The sequence below is a fragment of the Myotis nattereri genome, assembly GCF_964212035.1.
Source record: "Myotis nattereri genome assembly, chromosome: 19".
Classification (NCBI taxonomy): domain Eukaryota; kingdom Metazoa; phylum Chordata; class Mammalia; order Chiroptera; family Vespertilionidae; genus Myotis; species Myotis nattereri.
This window is the reverse complement of record NC_138095.1, coordinates 15,625,930-15,646,961: the sequence shown is the minus strand read 5'-3', so window position 1 is coordinate 15,646,961 and position 21,032 is coordinate 15,625,930. Positions and strand designations below refer to the sequence as shown.

Sequence of the window (21,032 nt, the reverse complement as noted above, 5' to 3'; positions counted from 1 at the left end):
TGCCCAGGAGTCAATCTGCTTTCTCCAGGGTCTGGCTCTCTATCCCTCCCCCTCCCCTTCCCCGTTCCAGCCTCCAATCCTGCATGAGCCCCCCCTGAGTGGCCAGGAAGAGAATGCCCCAGGGATGGGAGTGCAGCAAGGAAGCTAATTGTTGCTGCTGAAGAGGGGCATCTCGCCCTGAGACAGGGGTGGAGTAAGTGGCCAGGGAGGGGAGCCTGCCAGCCCCCTGGGCTCCTGCAGACCAGGTGGAGGGACGGTGCCTGAACTGGGCGGGAGGGATCTGGCCTTCTGAAGGGATCCAGAGTGATGGGGTTTTCTTCAGAACAAATCCGAGCCGCTGGGGACCTCCAGCCATTGCCCCCCGGGGGGTCGGCGGGCACAGATGCCGGCTGCTTTGCTCACACCCGGATCTCAGGAAGGGGAGATGAGCCGTGTGACGGCTGCGTGGTGACTCCCTCAGCCCCATCCACCTCGATTCTGAGTTCTGGTTTCTTTTATGAAGCCCTTTAACAGATGCCTGAGAGTCCCCCGGGATGCCTAGCTCTTGGGGGGGAGGGGGTAATTCTGGTTTCTTCACTTCCATCCCAGCCGCGGAACAAAGCCTGGCCCTCCTGCCTTTTCCTGGCGCCCAGGGCTCAGCCCACTTGTAAAGCCAGCTGAGTGTGGAAGCCCTCATCTGGAGGGTCCCCCACATCTGCCCTGCCCAGCTCCAAGCCATTTGCATCCTGAGCTCAAAAAGTCACCTGAGTGTATCTCCCAGTCGCTTTTTTCCCCCACGGCTGAGAGCTACTCATAGAAATGCAAATCCGGTTTAATTAAGGCGGCTAATAAACAGCAATTACGTTGGCAGCGGGTTTTGTTTTGTTCCCAGCATAATATTACCTGTCCTGGGGTCCCTTTCTCTGCCTCCCTCGCTTCCTGCCACCTGAGCCCTGGCCTCTACCCAAGGGATTGGGAAGACGGCACAGGGGCCTCCACCCTCTTACCCCTGGCTTCTACTGCCCATCCAGCCAGGGAGTTGGCTGCAGAAATGACCGACTAGCCACTCGCCCATTGGCCAGGCCAGGCGGGCATCAGCCAGGAGACTGGGGGTAGATAAAAGGCAGACTAGACAAGAAGCGCTGCTGGATTCAGATAGACTGGCTAGCCTGTCAGATGCAGCCATGGAGACAGGTACTCCAAGACCATGCCTTGTCACATGTGCACAGGCATACATACATGCACACGCACACACGTGCACACACATGCATATGCACAAACTGTGCCTTGTCGCACGCGCACAAGCACACATACATATGCACAAGCTGTGCCTTGTCACATACGCACAAGCACACATGCATACATGTGTATGCACACACGTATGTGCACAAACTGTGCCTTGTCACACACAAGCACACATACATGCATACGCACACACGTGTACACACACATATGCACAAGCTGGATGAGGTGTAGGGGTCACCTTTGGTGCCATGCTCTCACCTGGGCCATCTGGGATCTCCTGAGACCTGTGTGAGAAGTGACCAGTGCATTGTGCCTCTCGGGGTGATTCTTTCCGCCCCCCCCCCCTCAATATCACACACCATTTCTCTGCTGCCTCCCTCGAAGCTCAGCCTTGCCCAGGACACCCCGTTTGTTAGGCAAGCGCGCCCTCTACTGGAGACCTGAGAAAATGGCTTGGACTGGGACAGCTGGCTAAGGCGGAGGTGCCCGCTCACTTAGCACTGCTATACCCTTCCTCCCTGGCCGCCCCCCACTCCCCTCTCAGGCGGACCACCTCCTTCACAAAGCGTCCCGTTCCCTATCCGCCAGGTAGAACTACCCTCTCTCCTCTGAGCCGCTGGCACTTCATCCGTATGCACCTGGGGTCCCAACACTCGCCCCCTCTTCCCACAGCCATTTCTGCTGTGGAGAAAGGGAGACCCCCTCCCTCCTCTGGTGGCTTTGGCTGGTGGAGTAATCGAACCGATTTGTGCCAGATTAACAAGAGATAATCATCTAGTTTAACTACATGCGTGCCTATGGGAGCTCCACATACATGCATGAGAGGGGGACAGGAAGTTAAAAGGAGGTGAATATGGCACCCTGAGCTAAGGAGAAGGTAGGCGGGCACCTTGGGGCTGCAGGGGGAGGCCAGAGCAGGACGGTGAGAGCAGCAGATGCTCAGTCACCCACAGTCGGCCCTGCTGTGCACACAGGTCAGGAATGCTCTCTCGGACGCTCTCATTAAGGGGAGGCCCCTCGTTTAAATTCTTACAGGCAGTTAAGGGGAGACGGGAGTTTCTCTGGAGCCCACACTCCACAGCAGCACATGTAGGGGTGACTCATTCTGAACCCCTGCAATGTCTTCTGGGCCTTCTGACTCAGAGGCACCCGCTCATGACCCCTTAAGACAGCGATGGCGAACCTTCTGAGCTCGGCGTGTCAGCATTTTGAAAGACCCTAACTCAACTCTGGGGCCGTGCCACATCTAGAGATTTTTTGAACTTTGCAACCATAGTAAAACAAAGACTTATATTTTTGATATTTATTTTATATATTTAAATGCCATTTAACAAAGAAAAATCAACCAAAAAACGAGTTCGCGTGTCACCTCTGACACACGTGTCATAGGTTCGCCATCACTGCCTTAAGAGGTCCGCGGCGGACGCCTTGCACTTCACCTGGTACGCACAAGCCTTCAGGACGTGTCTGCTGAATGACTGACGAAATGAATAAACTGAGCCCCTCCATGAGGGGCCCCGCCAGGGACCTGCCCTTCCTGAACCCCTGACGCCATCTGTTTCCCCCACAGGCCCCCCCATCATCTCCAGCACCCAGACCCAGCACGCCCTCCATGGGGAGAAGGGCCAGATCAAGTGCTTCATCCGGAGCACGCCGCCGCCTGACCGAATAGTGAGTGCTCAGGGCGGGGAGGGGATCGCAGCCGCCCAGAGCTGTGGGCCCCCGGGGAGCCAGCCACCCCTGGGCTCCCTCACTCCCCCTGGCTCTCTGGGAGAGGCGTCCTGAGGACAAAAGTCAGGGGCGGGAGGTCTCCTCTTTCAGAGCAGGCTGTCCTGCCGGGTCCGTAGGCAGGTGTGTTTCCTGCCTCCCTGCCCTGGAGCTGGGCGCTGGCATTGGTCATTCTAACAGAATTCTGCATCCTGGCGGCAGGGGAGCAAGTGGGGGGAGCAGAGAGCAAATGGGGGAGCAGAGGAGCAAGTAGGGGGAGCAGAGAGCAAAAGGGGGGAGCAGGGAAGCAAGTGGGGGAGCAGAGAGCAAAAGGGGGAGCAGGGAAGCAAGTGGGGGAGCAGGGGGGAAAGAAAGATACACGGTTTCTTCACCCTCCTGGGTTCAAGTTCTTGGCCAAATCCTACACAGAGTGCAGTTACAGTGGCAAACCCCTCTCCACGCCTCCAGAGTCCCCCTCTCGGCCTCCGTCATGGAGAACGAAAGCTGCCTCATTCATCAAGTTTTCTCTCTAAAAGTGTCCTTGTCGTCCCCCCCCCAGCACCCCCTTTCTCAGCACCCGCATCTCCACGCAGTGCAGCTGGGGCAGCCCCAGTCCACGCCTAGCCCTCCAGGCACTGGCATTGGTGACACCGCCTGAAGCTGGTGGAAGCCCAGGCATAAACCCAGGAGGGTGAACCCTGGGCAGCCCTGGGGGAGGCGAGGCAGGGGTTGTGATTAGGAAGCCCAAGGCCGGGGATGGTCCTCCGGGCCATCTCCGAGGGGCAGTTCTACTTCTCATGGGCTGGCAGTGCCAGGGAGGCGGGGGGCAGGGGGCGCATGCCCGGCTGGGGCGTGGAGGCGGCACCCACTCAGGTGCCATCCTGTACAGGAGGGATTACTAGGGCGGTATTATTCTAACACACTCTCCCGGGCATTCCGTTAACTCACTGAAAGACTCACAAAGATTGCAAGAATTCACACAGAGAACGAACACCGACACCTCCCCGTTCCCGTCACTCTTTTTATTATTGTTTTTTTAATTATAAGCGCAACACACGCCCATTGTCGCCCATCCCCTTCACTCTCGCACATACGCAGTCTTCCTCTGCCCAGTGTCTAACTCTAGCCGCGGTGGGTTCTCTCGGGGCGGTTTCGGCCCCAGGGGGTGCGGGGCGTCGCCTGGAGACCCCGTGGGTTGTCACACTGGAGGCCGATGCTGGCTCTGTGCGAGAAAGAAGGCAGGATGCTGCCATACAGCCCACCAGGCACAGGACAGCCCACGCCCGAGAAGGTCAACAGTGCGGGGCCCTCGGATTGCGGTCCCCCCTGCAGGACCACATTCTCAGGAACCTGAGGCAACAGGGCGTGCAGGAGCCTCCCCGTGCGGGTGAAGCAGCTCAGGGGGGAATTCAGCGATCACCCCTAGAAACCGAGCTAGATTAAGGTGATCACAGCTCTCCGAACATAGTTGTGTCCAGACATGACACAAAGGTAATAAAACGAGCCCTGGCCAGTTCCTCTCAGAGGTTAGAGCAGCGGTTCTCAACCTGTGGGTTGCGACCCCTTTGGCGGTCAAACGACCCTTTCACAGGGGTCGCCTAAGACCATCCTGCATATCAGATATTTACATGACGATTCATAACAGTAGCAACATGACAGTGATGAAGTAGCAACGAAAATAATTTTATGGTTGGGTCACAACATGAGGAACTGTATTTAAAGGGCCAGAAGGTTGAGAACCACTGGGTTAGAGCGTCGGCCCCCGCATCTCACCCCCCCACCCCTGCTCCAAAGGGTCGTGTGTTTGATTCCCAGTCAAGGGCACATACCTTGGTTGCAGGCTGAATCCCACAGGCGCCCGAGCAGCCGATCGATGTGTCTCTCTCACATCAATGTTTCCCTCTCCCTCCCTTCCACTCTCTCTAAAAATAAATCAATAGAAAAAAACATCCTCGGGTGAGGGTTAAAAAAAAAAAAAGTAACAAAACTAGAGTCAGCCCCTCTGGGTCGGTCCTCTGCCTCCAGCAGCCAGGGGGCAGCGCCAGGCTGGTGGGAGCATCCGGGAGACACTGGCACAGGCCAGCCCAGGGGGTCCCAGCCCAGGGGGGCTCCCATCACTGCCCGGACTCTCTCACTGGCCTGGAGAGGTGTCCAGTGCCAATGCACATGAGGACCCTCCTTGAAGGACATGCCCCCCGAGGTGCCCAGCCTCTGCGTGCGCATATACGTGTGTGCATGTACATGTGTGCATGTATGTGTGTACGTGTGTGTGTGCACAGGTTGACACTGTGTGGGGTGGGGTGCTGTGTGCATGTGCCATGGCATGTGTTATGTATGTGTGTTGCATGCACACTTGCGGCGTGTTGGGGTGTGCGTGTACCTGTGTGTACGTGTGCCGGGGCTGGTGACAGCGGGCGTGCATGTGAGCCTGGCAGTGCCAGCCCTGCAGCACGAGGCGACCCGGTGGTCCCCATGCGGGTGGCCCAGGTGGGGTCTCCTCCTGACTCTGGCACCCCGGGCAGGCCTGGTCGTGGAAGGAGAATGTGCTGGAGTCGGGGACCTCGGGGCGCTACACGGTGGAGACCGTCAGCACGGAAGAGGGCGTCATCTCCACGCTGACCATCAGCAACATCGTGCGGGCCGACTTCCAGACCATCTACAACTGCACCGCCTGGAACAGCTTCGGCTCCGACACCGAGATCATCCGGCTCAAGGAGCAAGGTGGGACGGGGACCCTCCCGCCCCGGGCAGGGCCGGGCAAGGCCTCCCGGGCCCTGGGGGCCCAGAGGCCTAATGAGGTTGTGAGCGGGCAGGACCCAGGACAGGCTGCAGTGTTCCGCTCACCCGCCACGCAGCCTTGAGGCCGGGGCGGAGCCTGCACAGGAGGCCAGGAGGCCAGAGGGGTAGGAAGCTCCTCAGGGAGGTGGCCTGTCAGGGTGAGGTTTCAGGGAAGGGGACCCCAGAGCGAGCCAAGTTCATGGCCATGCTGAGCCGCCAGCACCTTCGAAAGGCCCCGCTTGCCTGTGCTCAGCATTTACCTGGTCTGACGCCAAGGTGTCCTCAGGACCGTGTGATCCGCTGAGGGGCAGCCCGCGACCCTGGGCGGGACACAGGGAGACCCCAGGGTGGATGTGTTGGGGAACCTGGCCTAGCCAGTTAGCACGACAAGCCAGTCCAGACACCCCAAAGTCCCCCAGAGGCACCCAAGCTGAGCTAAAGGGAGGCGACTGAGCTGCCCTAACCACTGGGTGGGGGAGCCCAGACCCTCTGCAGTTCCCCCTGGGACATGGGAGACTCCTGGACCAAGGGGCTGAGCAAGAGGCAGCCAGGGGAGCTGTTCTGGGCAGAAGAGCTCAGTGGGAGGGGCAGGGGAAGTGAGAAGGAGGAGAAGGAGGGAGGGGGTAGGTTCACTGTGACCCTGGGTGCAGACTGCCCAGCTCCTGGTCATGAACTCCAGTCTCTGCTCAAAGGTCTCACATGGGCGGGGGTGGGGTGCACCGAGTGGGATCCGGGGGTGCTCGGGGCAGCCGCTGCACACTGGGTCCTGAGATGGGCTGCAGACCTTGCCCCTCTGCCAGGGTCATCCAGGGGGCCTCAGCCCTGGCACTCTCTGACCCCTCCAAGATGAAGGCCCCCCCCACAGGCTGTCAGGCCCTGGCAAAGGCTCTGGGCCAAGCAGGTGGTCCCCGCTGGGCCCTCGGGCCTCCAGGACCCTGTGGGTCACAGCGTCTCCCCACCCCTCTCCCCTAATAGGTGCTGCTGCGCATAATGCTTTGCACATGCTTCGCATAACATCATCCACATGCCATCCCAAACCTCCGGTGCCTGTTGCTTCCCCTCCATGTCTTCCCCTTGGTGCCCCCACCCCCCATGCTCTCCCCTCCCAGAACCCTCCCCCCCTCCCCCACTCAGCCTTGACTTCTCTCTCTGGCCCCTTCCCCCTGAGTCTCTAAGTCTCTCCCAGTTCAGTTGGGATGGCCTGGGTCTATTGGGGAGTCCCGAAGGCATGATTGAGGAGGGAGCCCCCACACCCCAGACCCCTGCAGGTGGCGGTCCCCCCAGTCCCACCCCACAGGCCCTGGCAGTGGACGCTTGCTTTATTTCCAAACAGGTTCGGAAATGAAGTCGGGAGCCGGGCTGGAAGCAGGTACGGAAGGAGACATGAGAACTCCCTGGGCTGGGGGAAACGGACCTCAGGGCTAGTGGGGGAGGGAACCCCAAAGGGAGTAGGGAGGCCTATGCAGGCCGCTAACTTCTCCGCCCTCCCCCATCTCGAGGGGTCAGTGTAATCAGAGCAGCAGGGAGAGGGGTTCCCAGCCACACGGGTCAAGGAACCCCAGACGCCCCCAGAGCTGCTTGCTGCAGGGACCAGGCTCCTGTTCCCCCTGCTCTGTTCCTCCCGTCCCTTCCCTTCAAAGCCCTGGCTCCTGCCCTCTGGGACAGCCTCCCTCTATCTCCATGGTCTTCCTGCCCTTCCTGCTTCTCACATCATCACCAGCTCAGCAGGGGCCTCCAGGGGCCGGGGCCTCCAGCCTGCTGTGGCCTGTGCCATCCATGCTAATCCATGCTTGCTCGTGGCTGCCTGCTCCCCACGCCTGCCATTCGCCTGCCGTTCCCCAGGGCGCTGTCCCACCACAAGGCACCTGGCCCCAGAGTGGCTGTCAGGAACCCTGGGTTGAGCTGCTCTGTCTTGGGCCCCACAGAAAATGGTCCCCCCGCCACCCCGCTCCAAGCAGAAACCCAGCAAAGAGGATCAGGGCCTTGCAAACCTGATCCCCCAGGCTGACCAAGGACATGCCGAGGGTGTGGGTCCTCTGCCCTGGTTCCCCCACCACGCTGGCCAGGAAAGGAGCTGGGGCTGGTCAGTTCCTTCAACCCGCTTCTATGCCACATGTGTCTGTCCACCTTCACCCAGAGGTCCCTGCCCCCTCCTGGCTGGGACTCCACCTCCTCAGATGAAGAGGGGGCTGAATGGAGGGCAGCTCCTCCCCCCAGTCCCTCTCTCTCCGGGGGACATCGGACGGGTGCTGTGTCCAGGAAAGGACCACCAGCACAGCGGGCAGAGGCCAGACCTCAGGAGGCCAGGCAAGGCCACAGAGGAATGCCACCCAACCGCCCCCCCCCCCCGCCCCAACCCCCTCGCCTCCGTCAGGCCCTCCTCTGCCCCTGCCCTCCTTCTCCAGAAAAGATGGTGCCGTCCAGCTGCAAACAGCTGAGGGACAGGTGGCTCACAGGATGCCAGAGGCAGAATGGGCTTCCCTGGTTCTCTGGTTTCACAGCCGAGACCCCAGGTGAGGCCCAGAAGGTTTGGGAGCCTTCCATGGTCACCCCTGGGCTCTGAGCTCTGCTGCGACAAGACCAAGTCATTCCAAGGAAACTCGCTAGGTGGCCGAGGAGAACCCAGGTCAAGCCCAAATCAATCAAACGCAAAAGCACAGAGCCAACGAGCTTCCCAAGCAGTTTCCCTTTCCCGACGGAATGAAAACCGGAGACAAAATTCTCCGTGTGTCAGAGCAAGGTCAACCGAGGTCAAGTCCTTCGCTCCTGACTGTGGAAACTCCCCAAGCACCTGCCTTGTCCATCCCTGAGCGTTTGCTCCACCCACCTCCTCCCCACCCTCCCTGCCTCTCCCACAGTGGCCCTGGCCACTGGCAGGCAGGTCACAGGGAGGTGGTGTGTGAGTCCTGGGCTGGAAGGATGTACCGGCATCACTACCACCACCACCACCACCACCACCGCCACCAACCATCCGCACCTTCTCCGGCCAGGCAGGGACCAACCGCCTCCCCCAGGCAGCATCTCCAACAGCCAGGGTTGCAGTTTTCTTCTCCTTTTTAAAAAAATATATTTTTATTGATTTCAGAGAGGAAGGGAGAAGGAGAGAGAGAGAGAGAAACATCACTGATGAGAGAGAATCACTGACCAGCTGCCTCCTGCATGCCCCCCACTGGGGATCGAGTTCTCAGCCTGGGCATGTACCCCGGCCGGGAACCGAACCGTGACCTCCTGGTTCATAGGTCAACACTCAACCACTGAGCCACGCCAGCCGGGCTCTTCTCCTCTTTAAATAAACTAACCATGAGAGGCTAACCCACAGCCCAAGACAAACAACTAGATGTCCCAGTCATCCACCTTGAGAATGTGGAGTGGGCTGGAGGGAGGGACCACTAACGCTACGAGGAAAGTTCCTCTCTTTACGATTTAGATCCTCGACAGTCCTCCTTCCCATATGGAAACAGGCCGGAGGCTGAATGGGTCTGGGGGCCAGGCTCAGTTCCGAGGCCTTTAGCTGCATTCCCTCACCTAAACCCCGTAGCACAGCCCTGCCTGGGCAGCGTAACCATCCCACCTCACAGATAAGAGAGGGTTAAGTAAGTTGCTCAGAAGTAATGGCGTCTGGGCTGTACGGAGCATGGGAGGTTTGGCGGCTGCTGTGTGATACAGTGGACGGAGCGGGGCAGGATCGGAGGGGGGGTTGGGGGGAGGGGTAAGAGGAGACCCAGGTTTGCCCTGGCCCCACTGATGCTGAGTGTCCTTGACCAAGTCACTTGACTTCTCTGGACCTCGGTGTTTCCATCTGTAAGTGAGAGATGTGGACTCAGTGGGCCCTCAGGTCTCGGTGCCCCTGCAGTCTCCAGTTCTATTCCCCATGGACTATTCTGGGACCCACATCATGTGCTCAGGCCCCATATGCAGCCACAGAAAGGCCAGGGCTATCTGGAAGAGCACCCCCCAAACCCCAGCCCCAACACCACCCTCCCTACCCTCATCTCTCCTGGGTTGGGGCAGGCACAGACCACAGTCGGGAGCAGGGCTTTGCCTAGCTGCAGTCCTGGGCCCCTTGAGAAAGGTTGCCAGGATGCCCAGAGGACTGGCCTAGGAGAGGAAGGAGCAGGCCTGGGGGTGTGGGGGGAGCGGGCAAGGAAAAGGGGCACTTCTCCTTAAAGAGGAGAGAGCTGGAATCCTGCTCTCCTGGCCCGGAAGATGGGCCTGACACCTACAACTGCAGATGCCCAGAAGGCCCCTAGGGGGCACTGCTCCGACCTGAGGACTAATTCTAAAGGTTGTGTGTCTGTGCCCAGCCTCTTGCACCTGGGAAAGGGACGAGAAGGAAAATACAACCCGAATGGGCAAGGACAGTGACCACAGTCATTTTCCAAAGACAAGCCAGGACTTGGGGACATTCGTCAGCCACTGCGTGATGGACCGGCTGAACCCCCTGGAGATCTAACGTGCCAGCCTTGCCTCTCACCTCCCCGGCCCCCTCCTTTGTCTGCTTGCCTCCCTCTCCCACCACCACTGCTCCCCTGTCCCTCCTGCCCTCTCCCCGTCCCCATGTCCCACCTGAGCTGCCCTTGTTAGACTCTGCCTGGGCCTGCCCAGCGCCCCCTACAGGCACTTCCCGGAAGGGCCCTGTGTAGGGCTCTAGCCCCACTTGGCAGAGGCTGCACCCGAGGGAACTGGGTGAGGCCCCGGGGAGCGTGGGCTGCTGGATCCCTGGTCAGCTGTGCCTGCTTCTCTCCCACAGAGTCCGTGCCGATGGCCGTCATCATCGGGGTGGCCGTGGGAGCCGGCGTGGCCTTCCTCGTGCTCATGGCAACCATCGTGGCCTTCTGCTGTGCCCGCTCCCAGAGAAGTACGGGAGGGGCCCCGGGATCTCGGGGAGGGGGAAGAGAGAAAGCCAGGCTTAGGCTGCCCCCAGAGCAAGTGAGCAGGAGATGCCCTGGTGGTGCTGGAAGCTGCTGGCAGGGATGGGCCGTGCCCATCTCCGTACGAGCAGTGCTTTGCGGGCGTCGGGCACGTAGTGGGCACTCCGCCGAGGGGGGAGCTGGACTGCACTAAACCTCCCCGACAGGGCAGTCAGCCAGCACTGGGGATTGAACACGTGTAGCCGGAGAGAATGCTGGAAATCCCGCCCTCCGCGGCCAGCAAGTCCAACCGGAAAAGCTGGTCACCCTCACACGAGAAACAAAAAGCCATCCAAGGGATCTCTTTGTGCAGACTTTTTCTTTAAAAAAAAAATAGATTTTATTGATTCTTTTTACAGAGAGGAAGGGAGAGGGATAGTTAGAAACATCGATGAGAGAGAAACATCGACCAGCTGCCTCCTGCACACCTCCTACTGGGGATGTGCCTGCAACCAAGGTACATGCCCTTGACTGGAATCGAACCCGGGACCCTTCAGTCCGCAGGCCGACGCTCTATCCACTGAGCCAAACGGTTAGGGCTGTGCAGACTTTTAAAGGCCTTCCTTCCGTCACGGGCAATAAAATCTCGGTGTCCGCGCATTCTTGAAGATCGTGTGCGTCTCGAGTCCCATCCCGGACACAGCGCTGACGTTCCTTCCACGTGACGGACACACGCAGACGTGTCAAATGCGACGGCAGTGCAGAGGTGGAGACCACGCAGGCACAGTCCTCTGGTCCCCCTTTTTCTACATGGGAGTTTGGGCGGGGCCACAGCTACCCCAGCCTCAGTTTCCCCATCTGTAACAGTCGGGGGGTGGGGGACATGACTTGTGTGACCCCACGCAGCCCTAACACGGTGCTGTGAGCACAAGGCGGACGTGAATCATCAGAGTAAGCCCGCCCCCTCCTCCACGTGGCAGCCTTCGCTATGGGAGAGAGCAGGGTGCTCCCCTCACGTCCCCTCCACTCCAGGCTAAGCGTCCTGGACGCCCCGGTGGTGTGGCCTCAGGACCTCCCTCACCACTCTCTCCATGGAAACGCCAGGGCCCCAGATTTTAGCCAGAATTTTCTAACAAGTTGCCAACTGAAAACCAGCTGCCTCCTCCAGAGTTTGCCCCGTCTCCGTCCTGAAAGCACTGACTGAGGAGCTGGACCACTGCACAGCAGGGATATCTCTGCTTCGGGCGGGAGGTTGACCAGTAGGTCCTTTCTAACAGTCAGGTGTGTGATGCTCTGAAGGGGGAGCTCAGAGCTTGCTACAGGGGGTCAGAGAAGACCCCCAGAAGTAGGGAGACTTTAGCAGCATGAAAGGGCCTCACTCCGTGTGGTGGACAAAGGGATGAGGACAGCCTCGTAAGCCCCAGAAATTGCACTGATGGGCTGAGGTGCATGCAACCGGGAGCCCACAGGGGCAGAGCTCGGAGGCCCAGAGCCCTCAGCTCATCTAGACAGGGTTCTGCTGGCAGGTGGGATGTGGTGAAGCCGCAGGATTCGGGGGCTGGAGGGTAAACTCCGGGGGCCACGGGGGTGTGGGAGGGGCTGGCCATCTCGGGCCCTGATGCCTGCGGATGCAGCCGGAGCCTGTCATCTCCATGTTCCTATTTTACGTCCAGATCTCAAAGGTGTTGTGTCGGCCAAGAACGATATCCGCGTGGAGATCGTCCACAAGGAGCCTGCCTCTGGCAGGGAGGGCGAGGAGCACCCCACCATCAAGCAGCTGATGGTGAGAATGCTGTCCTACTCCCACCCCACCCCAACCTCTGAGCCCCGAAGTCCTGGACAACAAGCCCCCGCCCCCCCCCCCCCCCGGAGCCTGAGGTGCTACATGAAGCAGCGCATCTGTCACAACGCGCCCTTCCCCCTATCACAAGCCAGGTGCCTGCTCTCGGCCCACAGAGAATAACCCTGTCTGCTCTGCTGCGCTGGGGGTTCTAGAGACGCCACAACATCTAAAGGGCAGCCCCAGCTTTCACAGAACCTGGCCATTCGGTAGGGAGAGAAGACATGCATAAATAACCACAGGATATTGCCATACAACTTATCATTCTACACACCTACACCCACAGATATCACAGATATTCAGTATATACCCCATGTCTCAACTGCCCCCTCTTCCCCCCCTCCCCCCCCATAAAAATAAAAAGTCTGCAAGAGGCATAGGTTCCTCTTCCGGAACTGACTTGCATACCGTAAGCAAATCATAACTTCTCCAGCAGCCCACACCTGTTCCTCCTCCCAACTGTGCAAACAAACCTGAAACACGGCTAGGAAACCCTCGTGGTGATACGCGGGAGGGGGAAAGATCATGGGCTGCGCTGTGCCTTAGTCTGCTCATCTGGGAAATGGGAATGACAGTAAGAGTATACGGGCCATGCTGAGGGCTAGATGGCAAACCCCCAGAGCCTGTGGAGCACAGCCAGCTCTCGAGATGTCAGCTGCTTGTGCAGAAATGCCACATGGGGAGCAGCTACTGGGGTTATTTAGATTAATTAACACACCCACTGTGTGCTGCCTATGCTTTATTTTTCACCTTGAGTGTAAGTATTATTTTAATTCTCGGAAATTTAAAGCAATGCCACTGCATTCATTCATCCGACACAAACCTAACATTGGTAACAGCCCTACTCTATGTAGATCAGGCACTGCACTAGGCGCTGGTAAATCAAGGAATTAATCAAAAGCATTCACTTGATTCCATCCCAAAAGCATTTAAGTCAATGACCACAATACCGCAGGCGCTGCACCAGGTGTGCTGAGGACCGAATGAGAAACAGGAAGTGGTCCTTTTTCTTCAGCATTGCGGTATCTGTTAAGGAAGAAAACTTAGTACATCTACGTCATTGCTGTGTGGCCAAGGTCACCGTGAGTCACGGTGACGCCTTCCGAAAGCCTTCCCTAAGCCCAGCACTGATGACACTCTGTCCTGCTGGGGCCCAGCCTGTGCCCACTGGTTGAAGTTCTGTAATGATTGTTTTTATTGATGTTTTTAGAGAGAGAGGAAGGGAGAGGGATAGAGGGATAGAAACATTAATGATGAGAGAGAATCATTGATCAGCTGCCTCTGGCACACCCCTACTGGGGATCAAGCTCACAACTCGGGCATGTGCCCTGACTGGGAATTGAACCAGTGACTTCCTGGTTCATGGGTTGGTGCTGAGCTACACTGGCTGGCCAGGCGAGGTTCTGTGACTATTTACCTACAGATCCATCATCCTGATGAGAACAGCTGTATCTTGATCTCTGTGTACCTGGCCCTTAGCACAGTGCTTGCCCTGAAATTGAGGAAATGCTCAATCTGAATTGAATTGAATCAGCCAAGTGAGAGCTCTGTAGGGAAGTCACCTCAGTCTTAGAGACCTGCCCCTCACCCCTCCCAACCCCCACCCCCACCCCCACTCCTGAGTCCTTCACCCTCCTGTGGGCCGGGCAGTGGGAGGCAGAGATGCAGGCTTCTTTCGCGTTGGCCTCTCCATCTCTTCCTTGGGGCGAGCGGACGGCTAGCCCACCGCCGGCCCGCTGAGCAGCCATCTTTGGTTTGCAGATGGAGCGGGGAGAATTCCAGCAAGACTCCGTCCTCAAGCAGCTCGAGGTCCTCAAAGAAGAAGAGAAGGAGTTTCAGAACCTGAAGGTAGGCGTGGCCCCGAGCTGTAGGAGCGGGTGTCCCCTGGCCTTCAGCGCCGAGGGCCCAAGCCCCGGTCCAGACAGACAATGGCAGCAAATAGAAGAGAAAGGCCAGAGCTCACCTTGGGGCAGGTGCCTCTCCTCTCCCTAAGGTGGGACCCCCCCCTCCTCTCCCCTCCCCCATCCCGCTGTGAGCACCTGCTGTCTCAGCCCCACACTAAGGAGGCAACCGAGTTCAGGTGGAGGTCCCCAGCTCTCCTCCCCCACAGCCTTTTCACAGATGCATTTGGATACTAAGCATCTGTCTTCTGGACAAAAACAAACAAACAAAAAGTCTGGTTCTCAAAGGACCTGGCATTGTGCTGACTTCACTAAAGCTACCCTGCACCCTCCCCGCAGCGCCCTCCCTCTGCGCTGCCACCCGAACACCTGGCAGCCCTCTCTTCCCCGGGATAACCCTTCCAGACCCCCTCCCCCCCTTTCTCCCCTGCTGTCCCCCCTCCGGTCTGTCCGCCTCCCGTCCCTTGTAAGGAAGGCCCGCTCAGCCTAGGAAGCTCAGGGCAGCCCGCCGCCCCTGACGCTGCTATGCTCTGACCTCCCACCCCCCCACCCCCAGGACCCCACCAATGGCTACTACAGCGTCAACACCTTCAAGGAGCACCACTCCACCCCCACCATCTCGCTGTCCAGCTGCCAGCCGGACCTGCGCCCTGCGGGCAAGCAGCGTGTGCCCACGGGCATGTCCTTCACCAACATCTACAGCACCCTGAGCGGCCAGGCCCGCCTCTATGACTACAGCCAGAGGTTCGTGCTGGGCATGGGCAGCTCGTCCATCGAGCTCTGCGAGCGCGAGTTCCAGCGGGGCTCCCTCAGCGACAGCAGCTCCTTCCTGGACACGCAGTGCGACAGCAGCGTCAGCAGCAGCGGCAAGCAGGACGGCTACGTGCAGTTCGACAAGGCCAGCAAGGCCTCGGCCTCCTCCTCCCACCACTCGCAGTCCTCCTCGCAGAACTCCGACCCCAGCCGACCCCTGCAGCGGAGGATGCAGACTCACGTCTGAGGATCGCCGTCCAGCCCGCGCAGGCGGGGTGGGGGGGGACGGGGGCCACCGCACATCCTGGCTCTCCAGTTAGCACGGGGACTATGTAGAGGACCCCAGAACCGGCAGCCTCCAGGACAGCCCGAGTGCCTCTGCCACCACCCTCCTGCGAAACCCTGATCAAGCACAAATCTGGGTCCCCAGCGGCCGCGGCAGAGGCGTGAGGTGGGGGTGCCGGGGGAGGAGGAGGCAGGAGGATGCAGCTGAGCACCATGCTCCCTGCAGGACCCTGGCTGGTCCCCAGCCCTTTCCTGGAGGCCCCTCCCTACCGCTCCTCCCACAGGCACTAGAGGCAGCTAGAACTTGGCTTTCATGAAACTGCCGATCACTCTCCAGTCTCCCCGTGAGCTCTGCCCCTTGCTGCCCAAAAGCTCTACCCCTGCGCCCGTGCCCCTGTGCAACTCTAGCGAGAAGAGGGAGGAAGGCTTCCCCCAACACACAGAGCTGCCCCAGTGCCGCAGCGCCCTCTGCTGCTCAGAGCCAGGAACGGCCTGGCCACAGGACCAGCTCTCACACACTGGCTGGCAGCCTGCCCCCAATTTGTTCGGTGTTTCTCGTGCCCATACTCTTGCAGTTCTGTCCCTGGACTGATGCCTCTGGACTCTGAGGTGGGACTGGCCGGATGAGAGACTGGTGTCCTGAGAGGAGGAGGGGGTGTGTGAGCACCTCACCTGGGGAGTGTCTCACCAGACACGCCCCCTCCCAGGCTGTGAGCCTCACACCTTCCCACCCGCCCTGCTTTGCATAGTCCCCTCTCCTCCACTGGCACATCTGAGTTAATACAAGGGGTGCGAATGGTACTTTGGTCAGGGGGGCGGTGTTTCCTGCAAGAGGTAGGTTTGAGGGGACTAGAGGTCAGGGCTTTAAGATAGCAAGACAGGCTTTCTCAGCTGATGAGACTCCGGGGCCCTGGATCCACACCAGGAGCAGTGGCCCTGTCTTCAGGGAGACTCCGTGGGCAAGAGAGAAAGCCTGTCGCCGCCTCCCCCCTCCTGCTCAGCACCCGAGAATAAATGTTAGGGTTGTTCCTCCAGCACATTCGTTCTCCCCTTTTGTTCCCGCAAAGCCACCGGAGGAACCCAGCGCTCTGGGGCCCACGGCTCTTTGCCCTCATTTGATTGGATTTCCCAGACAATGAAGACAGCCTGTATCGCTGGTTGTGGTGGTGGCCCATAGCTCTCCTGGTGGCCGCGCCCAACCAGGAGGGGCGCAGCAGCAGGACTCACCAGCCACCTGGCTCATGCCATGTCCAGCTTAGAGGCGACATGCCCTGCTGGGCCCTGGCGGGTCCCTGGAGGTCTCTCCGCAACATTGTGCAAGGGAAGCGCCCTTCTTTGGGGGTTCAGGGGAGGAGGCCCTCTTCAAAGAATCAATGGCATCAAAAACCACAACCCTCTAGGACTCGAACCGCGTCCCAAGGGTGGCCTCGCTTGGGTGGGAAGCTTGCTGTCGTGACAGAAGAGGGGAAGGGATGGGTACCCAGAGGCAAGTTGTCAAGGGCTAGTTCCGGGAGCAGGAGTCACATGGACCTTGGGAGAACCCAAAGGGTCGCTAAGGCTGGCATTCCCCGTACGTTTTAGACCCTTCGCTCCCCCCACAGTCCTCACCATCGTGGGAACCTCCACCACAGAAGTCTGTGTTTCTTTCCATACACTGAGTCCTCGGATGGCCCCCACCCACAGGTTTGCCGGCTGCCTTCTTAGCACCTCCCCCCAGGAGGGTGTTCAGTTTCCACCGTGTTTCCTGTCGCTGCAGAGCCCCCAGGGCCCCAGATGGCTTCCGCTGCAGCCCCCAAGCCCGAGGGAGCAGAAGCTGATGAGAAGTAGAATACACCCCAGTCCCATATCCTGCTCCTCGGACCATCCTGGCCCCGCCCAGACGCCAGGGTATTGGCCTCTGTGCACTCTAGGTTAATCTTGACGGGACTTCTCCTTTCCTTGTATGTGTTGCCTTTGCCAAAAGGGAACAAGATTCCAAGACCAGATGCAAAATGCCTTGGTGTGCTAGAATAAGGAAGGGTGACTTCAGAGGGTTTGCCCATCCATTTGTCTGATCTTCCCCGCCCTGGACCTGGGTGGGGAGTCTTCCCCCTAACCCCCACCACAGCCTTCCTTGCCCCTTGCCCTCTGCCACACACACACACACACACACACACACACACGCCCATACACAGCGTTCATAATGGGGTGAAGGCGTCCATTCTTTCCAGAAACCCCAGGTTATGACTCAGAATCACCCAAAGCACAGGGAAGAAAGCTGTTCTCCCATAGAACAGACGGAGCTGGTCTCGTGTCCTACTGAGGGCACTCCCCGAGAAAGCATGCGGATTGTCGTAGAAGGGAACGGAGTCCTGATGGGGCCGAGCAGTCCAGACTCACTCAGCCAGCCCGTGCCCAAGGCCCTGAGTTCCTCCAATGCACAAACACAGCAAAGCTGGGTGTGTGTGTGTGTGTGTGTGTGTGTGTGTGTGTGTCCGAGAGCAGGGGAACATTAGCAGCATCCGGGCTTCTGGAATGGTGAGGCATTCAGAAGAGCCTCGCCTAAGCTGTGTGCATCCCTCAGTTGTCTCCAGTCCTACTCACTTCTCCCACAGGAGCGAGGGTGCAAAAAAGCTGGTAAAGGAAGGTGTAAACAAAACAAAAACAAACAAACAAACAAAAACCCCAGAAAACTTTAAAGCCATGGGTAACCCTGAATTCCCCTGTAGGCGATTTCAAATGAACTGAAATGAGTCTACATTTGTCACCTTACTGAATGCTCACAATTCGACCAAGTCTTACCATCTTACCGGCAAGGGAATGAGGTTTAGAAAGACTCCAAAAGACTTGCCCTAGGCCTAGGTCCCAAAGCGAGCGGGTGGCACACAGGAGATTTCAACACCCATGACTTCCTCTGTAAAATGTGTCCACCCCCACAGTCCCGACCCAAGGCCACTTTCATCCTAGAGACTGTGATGAACCGGCCTGTGGTAAAGGCCATCTGCTTGCACCCGCTCTGAGGTGGCTGAGCCGGGGCGGAAGGCGGGGCTGGCATCCTCCACCTCCAGTCCCCGAATGACCTGGAAAAACCACGGCTCCCTGGGAAACAAAGCTATTCAGTGTATCAAGTCCCCCCTCCCCGACCAAGGCCAGTGTCCAGTTTGCTGATAGTTTTTAAACTCACTGTTGGCTCCGTGTCCCTGGCCGGGAGCCCGGTTTCTAATTCTCAGGCCCGCTATCAGTCTGGAAAGGCCAGAGTTGTTTCCACCACCTCTTCAGCTTTCCCGGCACAGGAAGTGCTATCGCTGGAGGAGCTGAGGACCGCGTGGGATCCGGGCCTGGCCCAGCCGATGGACACAAGTGCTGCGGAGCCCTAGGCCTCGGGGCTTCCGGAGAGGAAGGGACCCGGGGACATGGCAACAAGATTTCTCAGGGGTCGCCTCTCTCTCTTCCTGTCGGTATGGGGAGGCGTACACACCGTGTATGGCAGTGGTTCTCAACCTTCTGGCCCTTTAAATACAGTTCCTCATGTTGTGACCCAACCATCAAATTATTTTCGTTGCTACTTCATCACTGTCATGTTGCTACTGTTATGAATCGTCATGTAAATATCTGACCTGCAGGATGGTCTTAGGCGACCCCTGTGAAAGGGTCGTTCGACCGCCAAAGGGGTCGCGACCCACAGGTTGAGAACCGCTGGTGTATGGCATCTGCTATCAAGGAATCAGCACGGAAATCCCAAGGTACACGCCCCAAGTTCAAGGAGCTCTTCCCAGGTACTGTGTGTGGCGTGTGATGGCACCAGAAAAGAAGACCAAGGCGGTCCTGCAATTGGTTTCTTCTCTAGGAAGTTTCCCTATCGGAGAAACTCTTCATTAAAATAAAAGCATAAGGATTTAAATAAAAACTAGCCTCATTTGCATATAGGTTTTTGTTTAACATACCACTCGGTGTGCCTGCCTGAAGGAACAAAGCCACGTAGACGTCAACCTATGACATCTCAACCAAATCTTGAATTTGACTTCCCCTTAGAGAAAAAAGTCTTTTAGGAGCCTCTTACCTAAGTTGTTTTCAGATGTGACCACATACCAGCCGTTGGCTATGCAAATGTCAAAACTCCCAGCAACCTTTGAGAAATCGATCGCTGATAGAGATCTCTCAGCCTGACCTTTGCTTCTCACGTCCAGTAAGGCTCCCAAGGCCTTTGCCCTGACCGGCTCTGCTTCAGTCTTCCTAACTAGGTCATCAACTGGAAGAACTGAGGAAATTTCAAGCTACCCTTCTTTCTAAAAATAAGGACTTGTTTTCCCCGGTGAATCCATTGTTGCTGTAGGAGAGGATGGTCCATTCTTCCACTAACTGCTATTCCTCCTGGTTCCCTCTCCCCGCCCCTCTAAGGGCTGGTCTCTGACGTTCACGGAAATCTTTCATTACCATGGGCCCTGCAATTTTACTCCCGCCCTAGCCCTCGTCTTTTTTTAAAACATATATATTTTTATTGATTTCAGAGAGGAAGGGAAAAGGGAGAGAGAGAGAGAGAGAGAGAGAGAGAGAGAGAGAGAGAGAAACATCAATGATGAGAGAGAATCATTGATTGGCTGCCTTCTGCACTCCCCCTCCCAACCCCCAATAGGGGCCAAGCCCACAACCTGGGCATGTGCCCTGATCAGGAATCGAACCGTGACCTCCGGGTTCATAAGTTGACGCTCAACCAACCACTGAGCCACGCCAGCCGGGCTTAGCCCTCATCTTTCAAAGGCCTTTTGTGAACACACACGGTTCGCATTGACTGTGGTCTACTTCCCTGGTGCCGATAGCCGCCTGCCACTCCATGTTCCCAGCTCTCCCCTCTGGAACAGTCCACTGAGCCTCCCCACAGGGCTGGGGCCTCCTCAACCCCTGGGCCACCCCCCACAGACCGGGGAGGTCAGCCATGCAAAGGCATCTATCTCCTTTGGCGGCTTCGTAACCTCGTGGCCCGGGGGAAAGTCTCGGATTGCCATGAGAAGACTCAAGAGTGCCCTTTAGAGAGCTGTCTTTCTTGTGGTGAATCTAAAGTTCTGGATTCAAAGACAAGGTAGGCAACGTCTCAGGAAACAGGACTCGGGAGGACTGAGGTCTTAGAAAGTGAAGCTCCTGTGACATCTGCTCCTAGTGATGCGAGACGAGAGGCGCTGCTTGGGATAGGACCTGAATACAGGGAGTCTTCCCCTGAAGGTCACCCCAAAGTCAGGTTCAGGTCACCCCAAAGTCAAGTTCAGGTGGACGACGTTAAAGATACTGTCTTTGCCTGCCTTGTAGGAAAATGAAAACGGCCCACGGACTAGAAGTACATTTGTGACAGTAATGAACTTGGGAGAAATGCTGAGGAAAGAAGGCAGTAGACACAAAGTGAGATGCATACGGATTCAGGGCTTCCACAGAAGAGTCTTTAGATAAGAATCCCTATTTGGCTTTTCACCGAAAGTTGCTCTAGCTCTCCTGCCACGCAGGCGACACCGGTGGAACACAGCCCACAGAAAACGAGAACTAACAGATCACTTTCTGAAGTTATGTCTAAGACATCCAAAAGGTCAGAGGGTTTGTCTCCTCACCCTTCGTAGCGAGTCTCCCTACTAGCCTCTAATTTCCACTCTTGTGATTTCTTCCCCTCAAGACAGAAATGCATTTTCAAGCAGGAGAAGATACCCTTTAAGCGTTAAAATTGGTGATTAT

General features: G+C 57.8%; 1 protein-coding gene across 2 annotated transcripts in view; it reads left to right on the top strand.

Annotated features, from left to right (window-relative positions):
- KIRREL3 (kirre like nephrin family adhesion molecule 3) overlaps nt 1-16,372 on the top strand; it is a 454,266-nt gene extending 437,894 nt beyond the window's left edge. Inside the window, exons 11-17 of one of the 2 annotated variants that reach the window (XM_081113424.1) lie at nt 2,795-2,895; nt 5,454-5,652; nt 7,043-7,078; nt 10,460-10,567; nt 12,233-12,342; nt 14,161-14,247; nt 14,857-16,372. In XM_081113424.1, coding sequence (XP_080969550.1) covers nt 2,795-2,895; nt 5,454-5,652; nt 7,043-7,078; nt 10,460-10,567; nt 12,233-12,342; nt 14,161-14,247; nt 14,857-15,300 — 1,085 coding nt within the window. In that variant the 3' untranslated portion in view covers nt 15,301-16,372. The remainder of the gene's footprint in view (nt 1-2,794; nt 2,896-5,453; nt 5,653-7,042; nt 7,079-10,459; nt 10,568-12,232; nt 12,343-14,160; nt 14,248-14,856) is intronic. The other variant, XM_081113425.1, reaches the window with a different exon arrangement.
- Nucleotides 16,373-21,032: the final 4,660 nt, after the last annotated feature.